Here is a 21,706-nt window from a genome sequence, read left to right as displayed (position 1 = left end):
TCATCAGCCCAAAAACATTTGTGAACTTCCCACTATGATGAACAAATGGTCTCTGCTTCCAGATACCTAAGAGCGTTGCTAGTTTATTCAGATAACAACCAACACACACTGGGGTCGATTGTGAAAATATGGTATTGTGTACAAAAAAGGGGAGAAATGCTCCTCTTTTAGGTGTCCCCTCACTCACCAGGGTTGCCCCACGGTGACATGCTTCATCATTGGGGCCATCCCAGTCCTCTACGGGCTGGGGCGTGCTGCGACTTGCGAAAGTTACGTAGGAGCACTTTATTAGACTATGTGTGGTGCATGTGTATTTGAGGAGTGGACTATGTGATGTGTGAAATACCTGCCCAGTAGGTTTACAATAAACTTTATTCTTGCCTCTAGGTGGTAATAAACGGGGTGGAAAGATAGGCTGCCCTAAACGTAATGTGTCCAGATGTACCTATCAACTCCTATCGTCGACATGTTTCGTGCATACCCCAAACACTATGATGGACAGCTCACAAAGGGACCCCTGCGCACATCTGTGCAATTGCATAGTAACGCACACATGGACACTGGAGACAAAGATGGCGCTCGAGTTGCGGCACAAACTCAGGAAAACAATCATCAACACAAAAAAATTTGTGAGCTTCCCACTATGATGGACAGCCCACTCAAGGGACCCCTGCGCACATTTGTGCAGTTGCATAGTAACGCACCCATGGTCAATGGAGACAAAGATGGCGCTAGAGTTGCAGCACAAATTCAGGTAACAATCAACAGCCCAAAAACATTTGTGAGCTTCCCACTATGATGGACAGCTCACTCAAGGGACCCCTTCGCACATGGCATAGTAACACACACATGGTCACTGGAGACAAAGCATGTGTTTGAAAAGCAGCACACAAAAAAAAAACATTCATCAGGCCAAAAACACTAGTGAGCTTTGCCTAGGCAGCACAGGTGTGTTTTTTAGCCACTTCAGAAACACACATCAGTATAAGTAATGAAGGACAGAGGCACTTGCATCCTTCATTACAATGAGCACTATTATTTTACTTTATAAATGACCCCCATCGGCATTTTTGTAGAAAAAACGGCCTTTCAACAACATTGCAGCAAAGAGAAGACTTCATAGATAATGTTCCCCCAACAAGGGGAGCGACCCTTCCCCAAGGGGCCGCTCCCCGAACTACGAAATTGATCATCCATGAAAAAAAAAAAAAAAATCCCTAACATTCCTGCTGCACGATCGCACGATCGTGCAGCAAGAAACCTCTAAAGTGCCCTCGAGGGAAAGGAAAAGCCTTTCCTTTCCCTCGTTAGAAGTTACAAGCAATCTCCCCCGCCCCAGCCGCAAAACAAACCTCTTTCCCATCCGACGCGCAGGAAGCAAATGGCTTCCCTGCGCGTCGGTAAACAAAAGGAGCCTCCGGTGACGTCAGCGCGCCTCGCGCGCTGACGTCATTGATGACGCGGGCGGGGAGGGCGGGGGGAGGCAGGGGAAGGTCTTCCCCTGCCATCCCCGCAGAAACTAAAAAAATCGGGCTGACTCGGGGGGAGCGCTGGCGCTTCCCCCGAGGGTGGGGCTCATGACGAGCTGGGCTCGTCATGAGCGTGCGAGGAGGCTACGCCATGACGAGCCCAGCTCGTCATCAGCCCCGAAGGGGTTAAACTTTAATAACTGGGCCGCTGTTAGCATTAAAAGAAGGCTGCTGGATGTATTAGGAGTATTTGTTAGGTTCTCTTGCATCCAAGTGTGGTCTACATGTTTCAGCCAGGCCTTATGATTAAAACTGGCTTTCCTCAGTACCAAAGAAGTGGTGGTGCAATTATCTTAATTTAAGTGAGTGTGTGGTTGGTCAATGTGAAGCACTCGCTAAGGTGCTCTATGTGTAGGAGGGGGATTTCCTCTCAAAGCATTAGTTGGCAATACGCCATCAATGCCCCATGGAGTCGTCCTGGCAGCGCTTGTGGCCGATACTCTCGGTCGGCATCTGCGATGAACCTCTTGCTGTCTCGAGGACATCCGTAATTGCACCACCACTTCTTTGGTCCTGAGGAAAGCCAGTTTTAATCATAAGGCCTGGCTGAAACATGTAGACCACACTTGGATGCAGGAGAACATAACAAATACTCCTAATACATCCAGCAGCCTTCTTTTAATTCCACTAGAGGATGAGATGAAGATAATTCAAAGCTTGATAATTAATCCACCAGAGGATAGTAATGTTTTGTTTAAAAATAAGGTTTTTGAATTTGTAAAATATATTTGGCAAAAGTATGCCATACAATAGATGTACATAAGATGTGACTAAGAACTGTGAAATATAAAGCAAACAAAATAATTACAATATTGAATATACTACAACTACCATAATGCCCTTGGAAGTGAAAAGAACAGGAGATGATGTGTTCAATGGTTAAAAACGGTGAAAAAAATAGAGGGCGTCACCGTGAACAAGGTCTCGGCTGAGACCGAAACGTTGGTGGTTTTGTTTTCATGCTAAAAAGCATGCTTGTTAATTGATAAATAAAGTTAAGCACTAGCTTTGGAATTACAAAAAGTTGGAGTGCGCCGGTTGTTGAATGTTCGCGAATTTCTCAAAGAAGATGGCCCGTTCCGCTCCGCTTCTTCCCTGAAAGTCTCGGGTAGATTCGTCAAGCGGGGGCCGAGAAAAAAGGGGGGTCCCAAAACGTGTTTTCCCCATGTTAATTTCCATAGGACCTTTAGACACGGCTACAGCCCGAACCGCTGAACGGAATTACACCAAACTTGGCAAAATGGTAGAGTCTGGTACGCAGATCACACTTTTGGTTAAATAGTGTAAATCCCTCCAGTAGTTCCTGAGAAAATTAAAAGAGAAAAAATGTATATATCTATAAGCGCGTACTCGTGCGCGCACCGTGCGAGCACCCCGCGATTTTTCGGAAAAAAAATTGGTTTTTTTGGGGCCTTGGGGGTCCTTGTGGGACCCCCGGAGCAGGCATAGAGGGTCGGGGTGCTTCTACCCTGCCCCCTTTTTGAGTTCTACACATTTGTTTTTCTGCTTTCCTGTGCCTCAGTCTACTGAGGCACAAGATGGCTGCCAACAATTTCTGTTTTGGAGTGTTGACAGACAATGGCAGCCAATCAGCATGCCTTCCCGAGAAAGCTGCATGCTCATTGGCTGTCAACACTTCAAACCAGGAAGTGTTGGCATCCATCTTGTGCTCGGTAGACAGAGGCACAAGAAAGCAGAAAAACAAACGTGTAGAACACAAAAAGGGGGCAGGGTAGACACACCCTGACCCCCTAGGCCTGCCCAGGTGGTCCCACAAGGACCCCCAAGACCCACTTTTTTTTTTTTTTTAACCTGGTCTGTTTTTTTTCAAATTACCCCCCGGGGGGACTAAATCGCGGGGGCATAGTGATAAAGAAGTGTGGGGGGTCCCCAATCCCCCCCACACTGCCCGGGGACTGCTGCCCCCCCGGGGCAAAGCAACGCAGCCCCCTGGTGTATACTGGAGGCTCCTGGTGGGCTAGTTGGCCCCCAGGGACCCCCAGTATGCAAGGGGAGCTGCATGCTGATTGGCTGTCACTGTCTGTCAACACTCCAAAACAGAAATTGATGGCAGCCATCAAGTGCCTCGGTAGACTGAGGCACAAGAAAGCAGAAAAACAAACATGTAGAACTCAAAAAGGGGGCAGGGTAGAAGCACCCTGACCCCTAGGCCTGCTCAGGGGGTCCCACAGGGACCCCCAAGGAAAATTGTATTTATATTTTTTCAAAAATCCCAGGGACCCCCAGTATGCAAGGGGAGCTGCATGCTGATTGGCTGCCACTGTCTGTCAACACTCCAAAACAGAAATTGATGGCAGCCATCTTGTGCCTTGGTAGACTGAGGCACAAGAAAGCAGAAAAACAAACGTGTAGAACTAAAAAAAGGGCCGGGTAGAAGCACCCGGACCCCCTAGGCCTGCTCAAGGGGACCCCCAAGGCAAATTTTATTTTTATTTTTTCAGAAATCGCGGGGTACGCGCACCCCGCTATTTTACAAAAAAAAATAAAAATTGGGGGCCTTGGGGTCCTTGTGGGACCCCCTGAGCAGGCCTAGGGGGTCAGGGTGCTTCTACCCTGCCCCCTTTTTGAGTTCTAAAACTTTCCGAGAAGGAGCTGCATGCTCATTGGCTTTCAACACTTCAAACCAGGAAGTGTTGGCAGCCATGTTGTGCTCGGAAGACCGAGGCACAAGAAAGCAGAAAAACAAACGTGTAGAACACAAAAAGGGGGCAGGGTAGAAACACCCTGACCCCCTAGGCCTGCCCAGGTGGTCCCACAAGGACCCCCAAGGCCCAACATTTTTTTTTTAAACCCGTTTTTTTTTTTCAAATTACCCCCCGGGGGGACAAAATCGCGGGGCATAGTGATAAAGAAGTGTGGGGGGGCCCAATCCCCCCCTACACTGCCCCGGGGACCGCCGCCCCCGGGGAAAAGCTACGCAGCCCTCTGGCGCATAATGGAGGCTCATGGTGGGCTAGTTGGGCCCCAGGGACCCCCAGTATGCAAGGGAACTTAATCCCCCAATTTAGAACACTCTACAGGGCGCGTTTTCACAGTTTAAGTTGGGGAATTAATTCCTGTTCAAACCAGAGTTGCCCTAGAGGGAACTAGTCCAACAGGTATCTCCAGTAAGCGCCATGGAGCTGCGCTGCAGAGTGTTGTAAAAAGGGGGCGTGCCCTCTGAGCACCTGCATGCAAAAATGTAGTAAATCAGTATAAAAAAATAACAATTAATACATTTAAAAATTGTCATTTAAAAAACCTTCGAAATTCAATGAAAAAACCATAGGTTTCAGGCCTGATATAGTTAAGAATTAGCATTTAAAAAAACATTGAAATTCACTGAAAAAAACATAGGTTTCAGGCCTTATATAGTTAGGAATTAGCATTTAAAAAACCTTGCAAATTCACTGAAAAAACCTTAGGTTGCAGGCCTTATATAGTTAGGAATTAGCATTTAAAAAACCTTGCAAATTCACTGAAAAAAACATAGGTTTCAGGCCTTATATAGTTAGGAATTAGCATTTAAAAAACCTTGCAAATTCACTGAAAAACCATAGGTTTCAGGCCTTATATAATTAGGAATTAGCATTTAAAAAAACTTTAAAATTCACTCAAAAAACTATAAGTTTTAGGGGTGTTATAGTTAGCTGGACATTTCATTCATACAAAACCATTGCAATTGCTCCTATATAGTTAGTTGTACTAACTATATTTCGCGCACCCGCAATCCACTGCTGATGATGTCACATATTACATCATTCATGACATGGTCAGTGACATCACTGATGACATCTCAAATTACATGCGGATGCGGACTCGCAACAAGTACTACAAGAATTAGAGAAGTCAACTATAGTTAACCTTTCAAATAAACAGCTAACGAACGATGAGGAGATGGTTTTAAGCTTGGGCCTCAAGTTTGTTCCAAATAAACAAACGGATTTTACTAAACTTAAGCTAGAGGCATTGGACTTCTGCCGCAAAATCAGGTTGAAGGCCTTTTTCGCAGACGCTGAAGTGACGTCAAGCCAGGAAACTACTGGAATCAGGGTCAAATCTAGGTTTACCCCCACACAAAATGTACCTAAAAACATTCTTGCATTCGAACAAGCGGTCATATCATCTCTTACCAAACTAGAAAAGAAAAAAGGATTTTTACAGAATAACATCAGTAAAGGCCTAACATCTGCAATTCATGATCTTAAAGCAGACACATCGATTGTAATAAAAGAGGCCGATAAGGGCGGGGCAGTGGTGATTTGGCCCCGCACTATTGAACCTAGATGAAGGCAAATCACATGTGAACAACCGAGAGTGGTACAGACCGGTCAAGGAGGACCCGTTGCACGCAATCCAAAACAAGATTGCTAAAATAACGAAGGGTGGACTGGAGGAAGGATTCCTAGGTCCCAAGGAGTTTGAATACCTAAATTAAAAATTGTCAAGAACACCTATCCTGTACTTCCTGCCAAAAATTCATTAAAATGATCGGGCACCACCAGGCAGACCAATTGTTTCGGGCTGTGACTCTGTCTTAGAGCCAGTCTCTAAATATATTGATTTCTTTTTAAAACCATTCATACTGGAGGTTAAATCGTACCTTAGGGATACAACTGACTTCATCACAAAAACAGAAGGGCAAACATTCAATGAAGAAACACAGGTGATGGTGACACTCAATGTCACCTCGCTGTATACCCAAATCCCCCAGGACGAGGCACTACAGGTGATGAAATTATATCTAGACCAACGTGCCAGACCACATAGGGTTCCCACTTCATTCATTCTAGCATTTGCAGAAATTACACTACGTAGTAATTATTTCAAGTTTGAAAATGATTTCTTCGTCCAAATAAAGGGCACCGCCATGGGTTGTCCCTATGTGCCGGAGATGGCTGTGCTATATATGGCACAATATGAAGAGAGATTCATATATAAGAACAATCCGTTTTGCGGCAACATAAACAAATGGCTCAGGTATATTGATGATGTCTGGCTCCTGTGGCAGGGGAGCCAGACTGAGCTTGAACATTTTCATGAATGGCTCAACTCTCGGCACAATGACATTAAATTCTCTATGGAATCCAGTAAAAGCAAAATGACCTTCCTTGACGTCACAGTAGGCGTCAGCGCAGAAAGGCTGACAACTACCATATATAAAAAAGAAACAGATAGAAACACCATTCTTCATTACAGAAGTTCCCACCCACAGTGTTTAAAAGAGAATCTCCCTTATGGGCAACTATTGCGGATAAGACGCAACTGCACAGATTTGGCAGACTTTGAGTCCCATGCCACAACATTCTGCACGGAAATGGCTAGAAGGGGTTACCCCAAAAAATTATTGAAACACTCCAAGAAACGGGCTAGATTTACTCCAAGAGAAAATCTCCTACAGATAAAAGAGAAGGGTGAGCTAGACAAATTGGTTTGTGTAACGACTTTTGGTTCACATACTAATCAATTTAAACGTATCATCTTAAAAAACTGGCACTTATTGGAAAGTCTTGAGCACCCCCTACAGAAACCCATTTTCACTTTGCGTAAAAACACAAGCATAGGGCAGGGACTTGTAAGAGCTGATAGTTACATCCCTAAACAGAAGAGCGATCTGATAGCACAGTGGAACCTAAAACCTATAAGTGGCCACCACAAATGTGGTAATTGCGTGTCCTGCTCAACGACACTTGAAGGAAATGTGTTCGACCATGAAGGGGTCAAATGGAAACATGACATGTTCACAAATTGTAAGACCAAGAATGTGGTCTATGCTGTGGTGTGCCCATGCAACAGAGTATACATTGGCAAAACTTGCCAATCTATCAACGTCAGGATTACACAGCACCGCTCGAGAATAAAGAAAAAAGTTCTATCTGCACCTATGGTCGAACATTTTCTGAATAAGAAGCATGGTGAAAATTATTTTAAGTGGACTGTACTAACATGGATTGACCCTAAAATCCAATCACCATGCATCGAAAGCGTATTGTTGCGCAAAGAGGCGTATCTAATTATGTTAGTTCGACAGTGTAAATAAAGGACTTAACTGCATGACTGAAGTAAATAGAGCTTAGACCAGCATTACTCGAGTGGTCAACATATGTGATAGTTTCACAATTACTTCCTTATGATAATCAGACTCAGTGAGGCATGATTTACTGAAACACTAAGCTGACACTACAATTCCCACAACGCATCTCAACCAACAATAGCGTCCCAAGAGGTCTGAATTGGTCAGAGTGATACCATGTGACCAGTACCCGACCGCTGAACTCCACCCCGCATGAACGGGCCAGGCTGCTTGTACACACTCGCGAGTGACATGACACGGTGAAAGCTGAGAGCTCGATAACTTAAGGTGAGACTCACAAACTATATCCGCCGCCTTTCTGATTTACGGCTTGACTGAGCGGCTGAGAAATTTTTCCTGTTGTTATTCACAGGAAACACGACTGTTAGGAATTTTGAAAAAAAAGCGGCATCCATTCCCGCGCTCCTTCCACCTACAAACGAGTAAGTCTTTATTCACTTTACCAACATAGAAGTTCCGCCATCCCCCCGAATGACTCTCATGCGAGGCTTTGTACTTCTTTCTAGAGATGTAATTTAAAAACCGGTATTTCGAGCCCATTGAAATTGATGACGACCACGCAGTACGCCGCCCAGCTAAATATTAATCAGGTAATACAACTATCTTGGTTTTACAAGTGCAGTAGGGCGCCACACACACTGGGTATAATTGCCCTCTGACCCGTACTTCTTACTCTGTTGCAGTGTGACACCCACAGTATTGACGACACTCTAAAGATCAGCGCAACCGTGGCTATATAGAAGGTATGCGCATCTGTTGATGCAACTCATGTTTAACTAATTTATAATGGATGGAGGAACGATTGCTAAAAATTCTTCCTCGTTTTTTTTATCTTAAACAGTTCCATATGTAAACGATTCATTCAGCCCTGATGAGAGTCCTGTGACTTATACAGCTGGACTCTAAACGCGTCGGCAACGGCATTTCATCCGTTAATAATGTTAATGGCATTTGATTGCCAAAAAGATTCACTCCCTGATCTAATATAAAAGATTAAATGTGATATTGGATCGGTTTTTGTGGGGTGTTTACAAAAAGTTTTTCTCATCCCCCGGGAACTGAAATATATATCTGTTTGTTTTTTTTCACTGTCCATTGGCAACTGTATAATAATGTTTGTATAAATTGTCACAAATCATGTTTTTGCATTTTGGTTGATCTACACTTTAATTTGTGTGTTTTTCTGTAGGATTTATGTTTTGTAAACTCACAGTATGGCAAGACGTTGAGTTGATGACGTTCTTTCTCTGGCAAACTATAAACTAAGACTATCAAATAATTGAAAACAAAACGACATAAATAAAAATGTCAGGATAAACTAATAAAGTTTTGTTTATTCTTGTTAAGGCATTAATTGTTTGAAATAAACAGTAGCATAGGTAAAAAATCCGTGTTTTGCAGTATACAGTGGCCCAACCTACCCTCTTTCCCACAGGGCCCAATCACCCCTATTCCTAAAAACTGGCAGACATACAGCATGCCATATGTAGATATTTCCACGTGCCTGGCTTGTTTCATGCAGTCACTCAGCAAACATTTTGTTTGAGAAAAGTAAACACCCAAAGCAGGATTAAGATTTTGTCCCAGGGTGTGGGCATCATTTTGCTTTTTGTCTGTGGACCACAGGCTTTTCTTGGCAAACCGAACAGAAAAAAGGTAATCTTTCTCATCAGTTTCATTAATCTGCACTGACATAAACACAATGTAGTTTATAAGGTTTCCCACTACCAAACTGCGTGCGAAGTGAAAGATACGGGGATGGGGAAATCACCTTTGAAATATTTCTCACATACCTGCCATTCAGGTAGTTCAAACTTTTACCGCACAAGATCAAGAGTCAGTAGAATTATCAGCATGTCACAAAAATTATATTAAAAAAAATACTTTTTATACTTATCCAGAGTTTAAATAAAATTGAGCACATATATAGTTCGATAAACTGGATCATGCTATCATTAAAGCTCCATTCCAACACGGCGTGTTTTGGGGAAATGTATCTCCCTCTCTGAGGGAACATGCTCAACGAGTTGCTCTGCTCACACATTTTGCTCCAGTGAAACCCTAAAGAAGGGAGATTTCTTCTCCCCAAATGCACCGTGTTGGTGTAGAGCTTAAATGACTACATTTATTGAATTGAAAAGCTGCTGAAGTTTGCACTTTTTAACTTAGAATACATTTGAAAAAAAAGTATATTTTCTGTGACAAATGAATCATTCTACTGACTCTGGATCTTGTGATGGGAAAGTTAGAGAAAAAAACATCTACATCAGAATGACCGCCTTAAATAGGGTAAGCTGTATGGTGTGCCTACACCAACAGCCCCAGGTTCATTGAGCCATCAGCGTGAGAAAGGGACTCTAAATAGAGTGGATAAACCTTCAGTTTGCCAGGCAGGGTGCTCTGCTACAGTTATGGGGAGAACCCTGTCTGCCAAACTCCAAATCTGAAGATGAAGATTCAGTTCTGAACCCTAAGCCTGCACAGAAATGGCAGAATCTATACATTATAGCTGCTGAGTTCTATGATGAAACTATGCCTTACCCTCTAGTAGACATTTTTGTGAGGACTGAACCTTCATGGTCTCTCATATTTAAGAAGATAAAAAGACTAAATATATTGTAATTTCTTTCTATTCAACATGTCAACTTAAATATCCCTCTGTCATTATCACAGTAAGCCATCTGTCAGGTTTACGGACTATGCATGAATGTCTCTGTTATGGGATTATGATTGCAATTTAACCTTATAAACATTTCAGTTATTGTATGAGAATTCAGTGCAGAGTTGTTGTTTATTTTCACTTTGATATCATGCGCAAGTAATCTAATGTAAGCGCCACTCACTCGCACTCAGCTCTAAGTATTATATTGCTTAAAAAAACGGGGGAGTAACAGGAGAAACCGGTTCACTAATACTTTCAGCTATTTCATATATATTACAAAATCATCATCTAGCAGAGGATGTATGGTGTATAGGTTCTGTGATGAGTCCCATCCCCTGGAGTCTGTTTTACAATAGGGAGGTACTTACCCTCTCCCTCTTTCGGAAAATAGGGGTCCGCATTTGGGATATTAACCACTATGGGGAAACTTGAAACTGTGAGTATAACCCCTACTGTCTTTGTTTATTTAAACCTTGTCTTTCCCTTACACCTACATTATTCAACTACATAACATTCAGTGTAGGGACAGCTGATAGGAATCTCTGGTACTGATGAATGCCACTGACCCAGTCGAGCTTAATCGATGGCTGAAACATGTTGACCTCTAAGATGTAGGACTGCAATTTTAAAAAAGATTATCAAATAGATATTCACTAGGTAATTGTATGCACTAATATATTAGGATCCCCACTTGGACATCTTTGAAAAAAGCTCCCTTGATGTTTAGCCAATTCAGAATTATTAGAAATCCTGAATGAGGAGAGGACCCAAGGATGACGCATACCACCATTGGTGGGTGAGAGTCCTATGGCCTAAAAAGGAACACTTCTGTAATTCACTTATACTGGTGATTCTGATCTGTTTGAGGTTCAATGTACCTGTTTTTGAGATACAAAATAGTCACCCTCAGTTTTAGCATATGCCCCTGAACAAAATGTGGGTCATGGGGTCTTGGCTACTGGAGTTTGGAATGCTGTATTACAAGCAGAACTGTCATCTATCCCTACCGTCTTTTGGATATGTTTGTGTCACTTAATTCAACCAGGTAGGAAGAATAAGGAATGTACATTTTTATCTACCTTTCAAAGAGTGTTTGAATTGAAATTTCCACTAGAACATTCATGTTCTGCAAAAGTCAGGCAGTTTTAGTAACATCATATATGTCATTTGTATAGCTCAAAGCATATTATCTTTTTCTTACATTTATCAAAGTTGATTCATGAATTTAATCAAGTTTGATGCCACAAGTTACTGAAGTCACTGAGTTGTGGCGTCACTGAATGCTTGCTGACGGAAGGTAAAGTCTTATGGAAGACGGGTACAGCATCCAGCATCACAAGCGGAAAGCATGTCCCTGTGCACATTGCCTTTCATGGCTGCACTGTACAGAAACACTTTTTTTCTAATTTCAGGGAACACAACAGCCTATGCACAAGTGCAATGGGCCTCGTGTACAAAGCAATGTTATGGTGTTAAAGATCAAATCTGAGCTTCTGCGATTGCAAAATGGCTTTTTTGACTGTACAAGACCCAAGTTGCAATTTGATAACGTGTTATCGAATCACAATTTGGGTTTTCAATTAAATATTGAATTAGTATTTGGAAGGGCCATGTAAAGGTGTGTATTAAAGTTTTTGCAATCGAGTCTCAAAACATTAATATTTTACTACCTTCTCTTTTTAGGATCAGGAGTCCCTGGTACCACTGCCTACTCCTAAAAGATGCTTGTAAAACGTTGCACTTATTAAAAACGCATCCCGTTTTTCTATTAATCAAACTGGCTGCAAAAAAACCACACAAAAAAACAGATAGCTTTCTTAAAAGCAAACACAGACATGGTGGTCTGCTTGCCCCCATCAAATCATCATGCCTGTGACTCCAGTGAGTTGAAGTGAATCACAGTTTGCAACCTACCTCATATTAATGATGCAGTACTTCGAATACCAACCTATTAATACATAGGTTGACTTGCCAGATTCCAATGTATTCGGTAGAAGTTAGTGCGCAAATTGCAACCACATCTACCAAACCCACTAAAATACGTTCCAAATATATAATTGTAAATCAGTATTTATCGCAATTTACGATTTACTTTTAGGAATTTTAGTACCTGAGGCCCAATGTCCATTGTTATTTTGTTGTTCAGTAGAACAAATCCAACTGATAAAGTACACTTTAAGGATGTTATATGTCACCTTGGAGTTCTGTGCCTGCATAAGGAGGTCTGCTGTGCTCTGCCTGCAGTCCATGCTTCATAAAGCATAGCACGTCTCAGTAGCGTACATATACTTGCTATGTACAGCTGGGGGTAAAATATTCCGAGTTTTTCTTACCCAATTCAAGAGTATTCTCTAATTAGTATACCTAACAGAGCCTGATACAGCCAAACTACTTGAGTAGTTTTGGCCAGAACAGATCGAGTTTAATGTTAGTAAACCCTGCAGGCTTCCATGGCAACAGGATTATTTAACCAGGTGAGGCAGCAGAGCAGAACTTCAGCCACGCCTTGACATTCACTGTTGGAACCGTTCCAAAATAACGTCGTTACAGGGCGCGATACAATGCTAAAGGTCAGCAACACACCTTTGTTGTAAGTTGGTCCTTCAACCACATGAGTTTTAAACAGGGGAGGGCCTAGGACTGGAATGCGTATGTCAACCACATAAAAAGAAAATCTATCACTTTTACTATTCCAAAGGGGTCAGAAAGCCTTCAGAGCCATCACAGCCCATTTCTGATTTTTCTTTGCCCTCTAATAAGGTGTTAGGAAAAAAATGGCTACTATAAATCCACCTTTAAAAAGGTGGAACTAACTCCACAACTATAATACAATTATCCCATTTATTCAAAACAATTGGTACTGGGAAGCCCCCAGTAATTCTTTTCAATAAAGGCACCATAATCCTTCTGAAAGAGGTGAACCATCATGAAGTGATTGCCTGTGTCTGAAGTTGTGTGCTAAAGATTTACCCTTCTGTGTGCTGCCGTTGCAGTGTTTTCAGTGGAGGTTCCAAAGTGCACTCAAATGCTGGAGAATTAAAATGGATTAGGCTGTTCTGTGGAATATATAGTCAGAGGCTCTGGTGTCTGTAGGAGCTGAACAGCAGCAAGGAACACCCTTCTCCCCTCTCCCCCGACCTGAACCACAAGGACTTGCAGCACTTCTATGATGGCCACCACAGCTTGCGGAGGATCGTGATACTTGTCTTCCTCCTTGACAGTCAAGTTAGCTGGAGGCCAGGCAGTATTGAAGGGCAGAGCGTAGGTGATGACGGCAGGAGTCTCCGGCAATCACAAGTAGTCGGCCAAGGCACTTACTGTTGTTGGATGGTGGATGTCTAAGGGATATTGACTCCAAAGCAGATGAGGGTAGGAGACCTCCCTCCAGAATCATGGTTCCTATATAGCAGAGATGGTGGGTGAACTCTGAAAGTGGAGGGAGGACGTACCTTGCAGCTTTGACTTGCACCTTATGAGCCAACAAAGAGAGTGATACCCATCCCCTGCCCCAACACAGTCCTCTCCAAAATATTTTCACAAGTTGATCAAATTTATAATATAATTTTAAAATAAATTAGCGAAACTCCTTATAGGGAGTCTGAAAGGTCCATCATGAAAAATTCTGATACTTTCATTGTGCGAAAAACAAGCCTGATAATCAGCAGGAGTTTTCAGGTGGTTCAGTCACCAAGAACGCCAGGGCCCATATTATAGAAGTGCCCCAGGGGCGTAACAGGCATTTACACCCGCTTTGTGCACCCTTTTGGCACTTTGGTATTACAGAAGGGGCACGGACGCTCGTACGGCCCCTTCTGTAATATAGATAACGCCGTCACATATGTTGCACCAGTGCTATCTCAAGGGGGCATTCCCTCATTTGAATGGGGGCATGGCTCTGTGCAAAGAATCTTTTACTTCTGCGCCCGCGCTGTATTATGTACTCAGGCACAGAAGTAAAGTAGCTGTCAGCAGGGACTGTGGCAGTGCACCACAAAAAATCGGCTCACTGATAGTGTGCCCTCTGTTGGCAGCCCCTGGAGAGGGTCAAGACATTCACTTGCAGGTGGGTTCATTCACTCACTGCACTCACCTGCAAGGGGATCTCTCTCCCCTCTTTAAAGTGCAGGTGGGTGACCCCTTTACAGTTTAACACAGAGTGTCTTTGAAGCAGCCACTCCATATTTAACTTGAATGTGCTGCCCCCAGGACAGTGTGAGTTTGTGTCTGACAGTTCAAATAATATGATTGTGTGATTTGATATATCTCCCTCTTGTACCTTTGTGTTTTGTGATGAAATACTGTAGTAGGCTGGCTTAGTATATGGTGCACACTCATTTAAGTGAAGCACCCCGCACTAATCTAGACAACCCTTATGGTTATTTTAGTGTTCTTAGACAAGCACAGAAAGCTCTCTAAGCGATAGCTGTGGAGAGCAGCTTTCAAGCTCAGTTCCAAAGGAGTGTTAAGCAGCTTGTTTTACCAGAACTAATCATGTAGTGCAAGTTAAGCAAAAAAGAACCACACAATGTAGTTATAAAAATAATTATATTTATTATACACACTGACTAACACATTGGTATATCTCCTACCTGGCGATATCAATACAATACACACAATATTGAAAAAACCGGGCGCTGATCCCTCAGTTCCAGCCAACTTTCGCCCCATTTCCCTCCTGCCGTTTCTGGCGAAAGTTCTCGAGCGCCATGTTACTTCTGCCTTGAGTTCTTTCGTGGAGAAGAATGGGGTCCTCGCCCCCCGCCAGGCCGGGTTTCGCCCCGCACACTCTACGGAGTCCGTAGTGCTTTCGGTCCTTGACAACCTCAGGGAGGGTATGGATACCAATCAACCTCAGGCCCTGGTCCTCCTCGATCTCTCAGCCGCTTTTGACACGGTGGATCATTCCATCTTGCTTTCCCGTGTCAAGGCGGCGGGGATCGGGGGTACGGCGCTGGTCTGGTTATCCTCCTTCCTGAGGGACCGCACCCAGGCTGTCCGCCTGGGTGACTTCACTGCGGACTTCTGTAATGTTCAGTGCGGGGTCCCCCAAGGCTCCTCCCTTTCCCCCCTTTTATTTAACCTATACATCTCCCCTCTTATTTTTTCACTGCAACAAATGGAGGTCGCCGTGTTTAATTATGCGGACGACCTCCAGCTTGTCTTTAACCTTTCTTCCTCCCCCGACTCTGCTCTTAACTTTCAAACCATCATGATTCACATCCGTGACTGGATGAACCACAATCATCTTAAACTCAACCCAGACAAAACAGAGCTGGTGTTGACGGGTGGTTCATCCAGCCCCTGGTCCCCTATCTTCTGGCCCCCTTCCCTTGGCCCCCCACCTGCCCCCTCAAACTCAGTTAAAACTCTCGGCATCAAGCTTAATCCCCAACTCACCCTCCACTCCCAGGTCAGCTCCGTGGTCTCCTCCTCCTTTCTGGCACTGCGTACCATACGCAAGGTGTCCCGTTTTTTCTCATTTGATGCACTTAAACTGATTACTCTTGCCATGGTCGTGTCACGCCTGGATTACGGCAACGCCCTATATGCAGGTATTCCTGCATATAGTCTTCGGCGGTTGCAGCAGATCCAAAACCAGGCGGCGCGCCTGGTGTTCAAACTCCCTAAATCCCACCATGTCACTCCCCTCCTAAAGTCCCTACACTGGCTTCCTGTCTGTGCCCGTGTCCAGTTCAAGCTTGCCTCTATCACCTTCCAAGCACGACTGGGCACGGCTCCGGCTTTCATCTCATCTGAGATTGTTCCCTATGTCCCCGCCAGGGAACTGCGGTCTTCTACCCAATCCCTTCTGACGGTCCCACGGTTCCGGAGAAAGAAATGGGGAGGCTCTAAATTTGCGACCCTTGCCCCGATTTTTTGGAACTCACTGCCTTTGAAACTTAGAGCTTCTACTTCGTACCTACTGTTTCGGAAACAGCTTAAGGCACATCTCTTTGCTAAATCTTTTTAACTAAATAATCGGAGCTTCCCCCTCATGTTTAGCTCTCTGTCAGTCTAGCGCCATGAAACCGCTGGTGTACGTGCGCTGTATAAATAATTTTAAATAGAAAAAAAAAATAGAAATACTTCCTTACTGGATTTAGTAAAGAGACTGCCCTTCGAGTGCAGTAGAGAATCTTAGGAAACAATTGGATCTTTGGGGCATGGCCTCCACCAGTCTCTTAAACCATAGTGCGGCATTTGACACAGTATCACATGCAGTCCTGTGTTGCCTCCAGAATTCTGCTCTTTCCTGGCTATCTTCTTTTTTACAGGATCGTACCTTTCATGTATGTTGTAAGCTGCTTAAGTCTTCCATTTTCCATCTGCCAAGCGGGGTTCCACAAGGCTTCTCATTAAGACCGCCATTATTTAATGAATATGTCAAGCCTCTCGCAGATCTAGTCGAGGGCTATGGTGTAACTATCTTTATATATGCAGTCGATACTCTGGTCAATGTCACGCTCATTAATGACAAAGAAGATGGTTCCACCAATCTTCAACTCCGAGGTAGCCGGGTGGATGAGTTGAAATTCTTTTAAGTTAAATGAAGACAAGACCGTGGTAATAATAGTTGGGAATCAACCACAGCTTTGAGGTTCCCAGTTGTGGCCGGCTGACCTGGGTCCATTACTCACCTCTTGTAAGGCTGCAAAAATCTGGGTATGTGGCTGGATGATAGGCTCACTATGGACATTAAAATTTCCAAAAGTGCAACCTACTTTTCCTGTCTACTTAAATGCCGCAAGAAAATTATTTGTGTCCTTCCACTGTAGGAATAAAAAACAATGATTCCAATCCTTGAAAAGGCTTCAGCTGGTAAAACATTCTGCAGCCCGTTTGCTTTGTCATGCGCCACGACAGTTGCCGATCACCTCCCACCTTCAATCACTTCTCTGGCTGATGGTAGAGAAGCACATGCACTTTAAAACACTATGCTTTATTCATAAGGCTTTGTTTGGGAATTACCCTCTATTTCTTAAATGTTGGTACATCGCTACTTTCCTCAGCGTAAAGTTCGCTCAGGATATCAGCACATTGCTACTCTTCCCCACGTTAGACATTGTGGCAGGACTTTTTCTGTTCTGGGTTCAACTCTATGGAATTTTCCTCCTTGGAAAATTTGTAGCTGCTCATCATTTGTGGAGTTTTGAAAACTGTTGAAAACCTGGCTGTTCTAGCTTTCTGTTCTGCCCGTCTTTATGTGTAGCGCTGAGGAAACTCTGAGTATCCGTGCACTTAAAAAATACGTATTATATTGTACTATGGTCTTGTCCCTACCTGTTGGAAACCTTGGTATTTAGTCACCTCATGTGAGCTATCATTCATTCATCCTACATTTCCGCAATCCTTTGACAGCATTAGGACACTATATGGGCTATCGAAAGGGATTCTGACAACTCATGTGCTGTCCTATAATTTCAGAGGTTGTCTCTCAGCCAGGCATCTCACTGTCAAAAGAGGTGGGATACAGTAGTTTAGGACTTCAATCTATTGCCCTGACACCCCACACCACACCAACTACGGAGCTTGAGGAAAACCCCATCAATACTTTAGTAGGTACTGCCCTGCCCTAGAACCTCTTCAGGTAACCTCTGGTAAAATCACAAGGAAGTCTGCACCGAATTATTTTCTGCTTTTCCCTCCTTATTCCAGCTGTGCTCTCGCTCAGATCCAGTAGGCCTGTGCTGAGCCTTCTTAAAATTGAATCACAGACACTTCACTAACACCTGCTTTCATATGCAAAGAACACATTAAACCAAAACAATAAGGCGGAACCAAAAGCTAGTTCCACATAGTGCACACAGTAAGGACGCTAATGTGCCTACTGCAGCATTGCTGGATTATTTGAAAGAACAGACACATTATTTGAACATATTCACAGCCTTTGCACTGTTCTAATATGAGACAAACAGAGAAAATGTTAGTGGGACAAGCAGAGAGTTTGCTTCGAGCTCATAAAAACACAACGTGGGATAGGGCACTAATATCTCAGGATAGTAGAGAGCAAGCACTTCACAAGAGACTAGAAAAAAAGTGCACTAATGTCAAATGAGAAAAATGTAGAATCACCAGTAATGTTAGCTTAATTAAATGATTATATATGAGAATTTCAGTTGCTAACATTAAATATTGATGGCTTCATGCCGCCACTGTTTCTAATTTCTCTTTTTTTGCCCCACTAGTGACAATTTACAAGCAATGGACGGCAAGATGATCGTGGACCAAACGGACGGTGCTACAAGCTCTGCTGTACCGAATAAGGACTGTTCGGAAGCTGATGCGTCTGCAGCCACCATGGCATTTGAGACGACTATGGAGCCAACACCCTCAGAAGCAGATTCAGAAACCACCAAAAATGAAAGTGCCTGCCACTTCTTTCTTGAAGGCCGTTGCCGATTTGGAGACCGCTGCCGGAATCTCCACTTGGGGACAGTTAAGCAAACCTCTCCCTCCAAGCCCAAGACAGGAAAGACTAAAACAGAGAATTTGGAAACCAAGGAGAAGAAGCCCCCAATGAAAACTGCAGAAGATGTCATTGCCAGAATTCAGTGGGATGATCAGTTGCCTAAGGACTCTTTCACCATCGGCTACCTGGACCGGTTCCTTGGCATCATTGAGAAACCATTTTCAGCCTTCTCTTGGGAGGATTTTGCATCCGTAGGGTATGATGTGTTAGCAATACCGAAACATCGTATCCAGTACTTTAAATACAAAGATGTGGTGGTGTGGGACAAGGCCACACGCACAGATGATGTATTTGGCTCCACGGGGGGTGACCACACTATATTGGATATTGTTGAAAAGTGTCAATTGGAAGAGAAGATGCAGGATACTGAAGCTGCCGAAGGGGATATTGGAGACTCTGCTCTAAAAAACAGCTATGATTCTGGTGATGATGATGAGGCAGAAGACCATTTAACGCATCAAAGAACTGATGACCTTCCTCAGCGTGGAGCTTTTACGAAGAACAGACCCAGCCACTTTGTTGCAATCAGAATCGCTAGTGAAGAGGTTCGAAGTGCTGTAAAGGAGGTACAAAACCGACTGGTGAAGACTGAACCTGGACTAGTGGAGTTCTGCACACCAGTGCCTACGCTTCACCTTACACTGTGCCTCCTCCACCTAGAGTCACCAGAGGAAATCCAGATGGCGTTAACCACTTTGCATGAGCTGCGGTGCGAGAGCCAGCGCCTCCTCCCTCCTGCACTCATCCTGTACTTCCAGGGACTGAATGACTTTCACTCCCGAGTGCTGTACTTGGAGCCCTCCGCCACCCCAGAACTGTGCAGGTTTGCTAGGACTCTTGAGCGCAATTTCAGCGAGAAGGGACTAACTGTCATCAGACCACCCAGCTATGACAGCCTCCATCTGACAATCGCCAAGATCCCCAGGCGCACTGCCCAGAAGTATCCTTCGCTCCAGCTGTCCCGTGCCCTCTATGGAGATATTCTGGTGAACAACTATGGGTCTCAGCAGGTGGACTCCCTCAGTTTCTGTTATGCAGGTGAAACCAGACGGACAGATGGATTCTATACCACGTTAATGGAGTTTGCGCTCTACTGACCTTCTGTAGAGGATACAGGCCCATATGTACAAAGCTATTTAGCATTTATTAATGGACTGAATCGCAATTGTGGGCCGTTTAAGAAATGCTAAAAAGGCTTTCCATATGCACAAAAGCAGAATCACAATCGCAAATTGCAATTTCTACCCAATATAAATCGCTTTTTACGATTACCAAAATAGGAATTTGCAAATTGGGATTTCCTATTTGTGATTTCGTAAGCCCATGTGAAAAGCATTTCTTAAATGCGAATGGGCGCATAGGATATACTATTATCATCTAATCCAATTCAATGGTAACCATGCGCAAAATAAACAAAGGCACCCAAAACTTCTGTTTTGGCAGCGCCATAAAGCGCCCACTCGCCCCTAGAGCATTGGAACGCTTTACACATGCACCACTTTATTTATTATTCATTTTGCATTTACTAAACAGTGATTTCCTATCAGGAAATCGCAAATTTGGAAATGAAAACCCATTTGTACCTTTCGGCCTTAGACCCATAGTAACAAATGCTTTTGCATTTCCTAAATGGCGATTTCCTAATAGCAATTGTGACTTTGTAGGAATCGATATTAGGAAATCACAGTTTTAGTACATTCCATTTTGCATTTCCTAAATAGCTACTTCATAGGATTCGCTATTTACGAAATGCAAAATGGAAGTTTAGTTCATGTGAGCCATAGACCTTCCGGATTGATGCCAAGAGAAATCCATGTCATCTTTGAGTGTACGCAAATCCATTAGCTTTATCATGGCATATTTAGAGCATGCAGAGAAATTTCCTTACCATACAGCCAAGAATGTGCATAGGTTTTGCATATTTGAAACAATATTAACATTAATAAATATGCTTCCATATTTAAAAACAAGCAATATACCTAAATCTGTATATGACAATTTTTTTTAAACCTAAATTTTGAAATGTTTTAATATTTTCAAATGTAATATATTGTTTACGTTGAAAATAATAAATGTACATTCATTAAAATATTGACCTTTAGGCTTGCTTTTTCAAATACTATTAAAAGGCAGTTCTTATTTGTCCATCAAATGGTTAAAGAATACCCTTTTGTACAACTAGGATGTTCAATCTGACACATCATCTTCCCTCTTCAATCACCAGTTTAAGCACACATCATGGAGAGGCCACGCTGAGATCTTTAAAACATTAGACATCCATCATAAATTGCAATGTTGATTGTGTCCAAAAGAAGGTCAAACAATCCAGTTATGAGAAGCAGCAGCTGCAGAAGGCGAGTCCAAGTTATTGATGATTAGTACGCCCTTGGTACAGTGTGGAAAGCTGCATTAACTAACATTAAACCATTATTAATATTATAGATGTATAAAGCGAGCAGCTACCCAATAGGGTTTCCCGGCGCTGAGCAGGACAATAATCAAGCCACAGACTGCAAATGATAGCACAGAATAAGGAACTATACTTGGCTATAAAAGAAAATCTTTAAATCCTAACGAAAGGCTAGTAACGAACTAGAAAGTGTCCCATCTGACATTCACACAAGATCTGCTTGCACAGGGGAGATGACAGTTGTTCAAGACCCAAGAACACACTTCATGCACGTCTACTCAAACACCCTAATCTGCACAGGTACCTGTCAAGGAGAACGGAAAGTGCATTGCCTAGAAACTTGCTACCAAGTGTGTCCTCAAATCCGAACTGTCAAAAAACTATCTTCCATATAGCGAGATTGTGGGGTTCACGGTGCTCGCCAACGCTCCATGACTGGTGTAAAGACATGGATGGGGCCATTGTGGCGGAGAAGGCGACATATGTCCATCGAGGCTGTCTCCAAAAATGGGGTAGAATATGGGGAGCATGGAATAAGTAT

At 43.4% G+C, this 21,706-nt stretch overlaps 1 protein-coding gene across 2 annotated transcripts in view; it reads left to right on the top strand.

Moving 5' to 3' along the window:
- Positions 1-20,844, top strand: part of LENG9 (leukocyte receptor cluster member 9) — a 35,719-nt gene extending 14,875 nt beyond the window's left edge. Inside the window, exons 1-5 of one of the 2 annotated variants that reach the window (XM_078655070.1) lie at positions 7,745-7,890; positions 7,976-8,045; positions 8,130-8,213; positions 8,307-8,366; positions 18,472-20,844. In XM_078655070.1, the coding sequence (XP_078511196.1) occupies positions 18,488-19,852 (1,365 nt within the window). In that variant the 5' untranslated portion in view covers positions 7,745-7,890; positions 7,976-8,045; positions 8,130-8,213; positions 8,307-8,366; positions 18,472-18,487 and the 3' untranslated portion in view covers positions 19,853-20,844. Of the gene's footprint in view, positions 1-7,744; positions 7,891-7,975; positions 8,046-8,129; positions 8,214-8,306; positions 8,367-18,471 lie in introns of those variants that run through there. The other variant, XM_078655069.1, reaches the window with a different exon arrangement.
- The last annotated feature ends 862 nt before the right edge of the window (positions 20,845-21,706 follow it).

This window comes from Lissotriton helveticus, chromosome 7 (assembly GCF_964261635.1).
Source record: "Lissotriton helveticus chromosome 7, aLisHel1.1, whole genome shotgun sequence".
Classification (NCBI taxonomy): Eukaryota; Metazoa; Chordata; class Amphibia; order Caudata; family Salamandridae; genus Lissotriton; species Lissotriton helveticus.
This window is presented reverse-complemented; position numbering and strand designations above follow the sequence as displayed.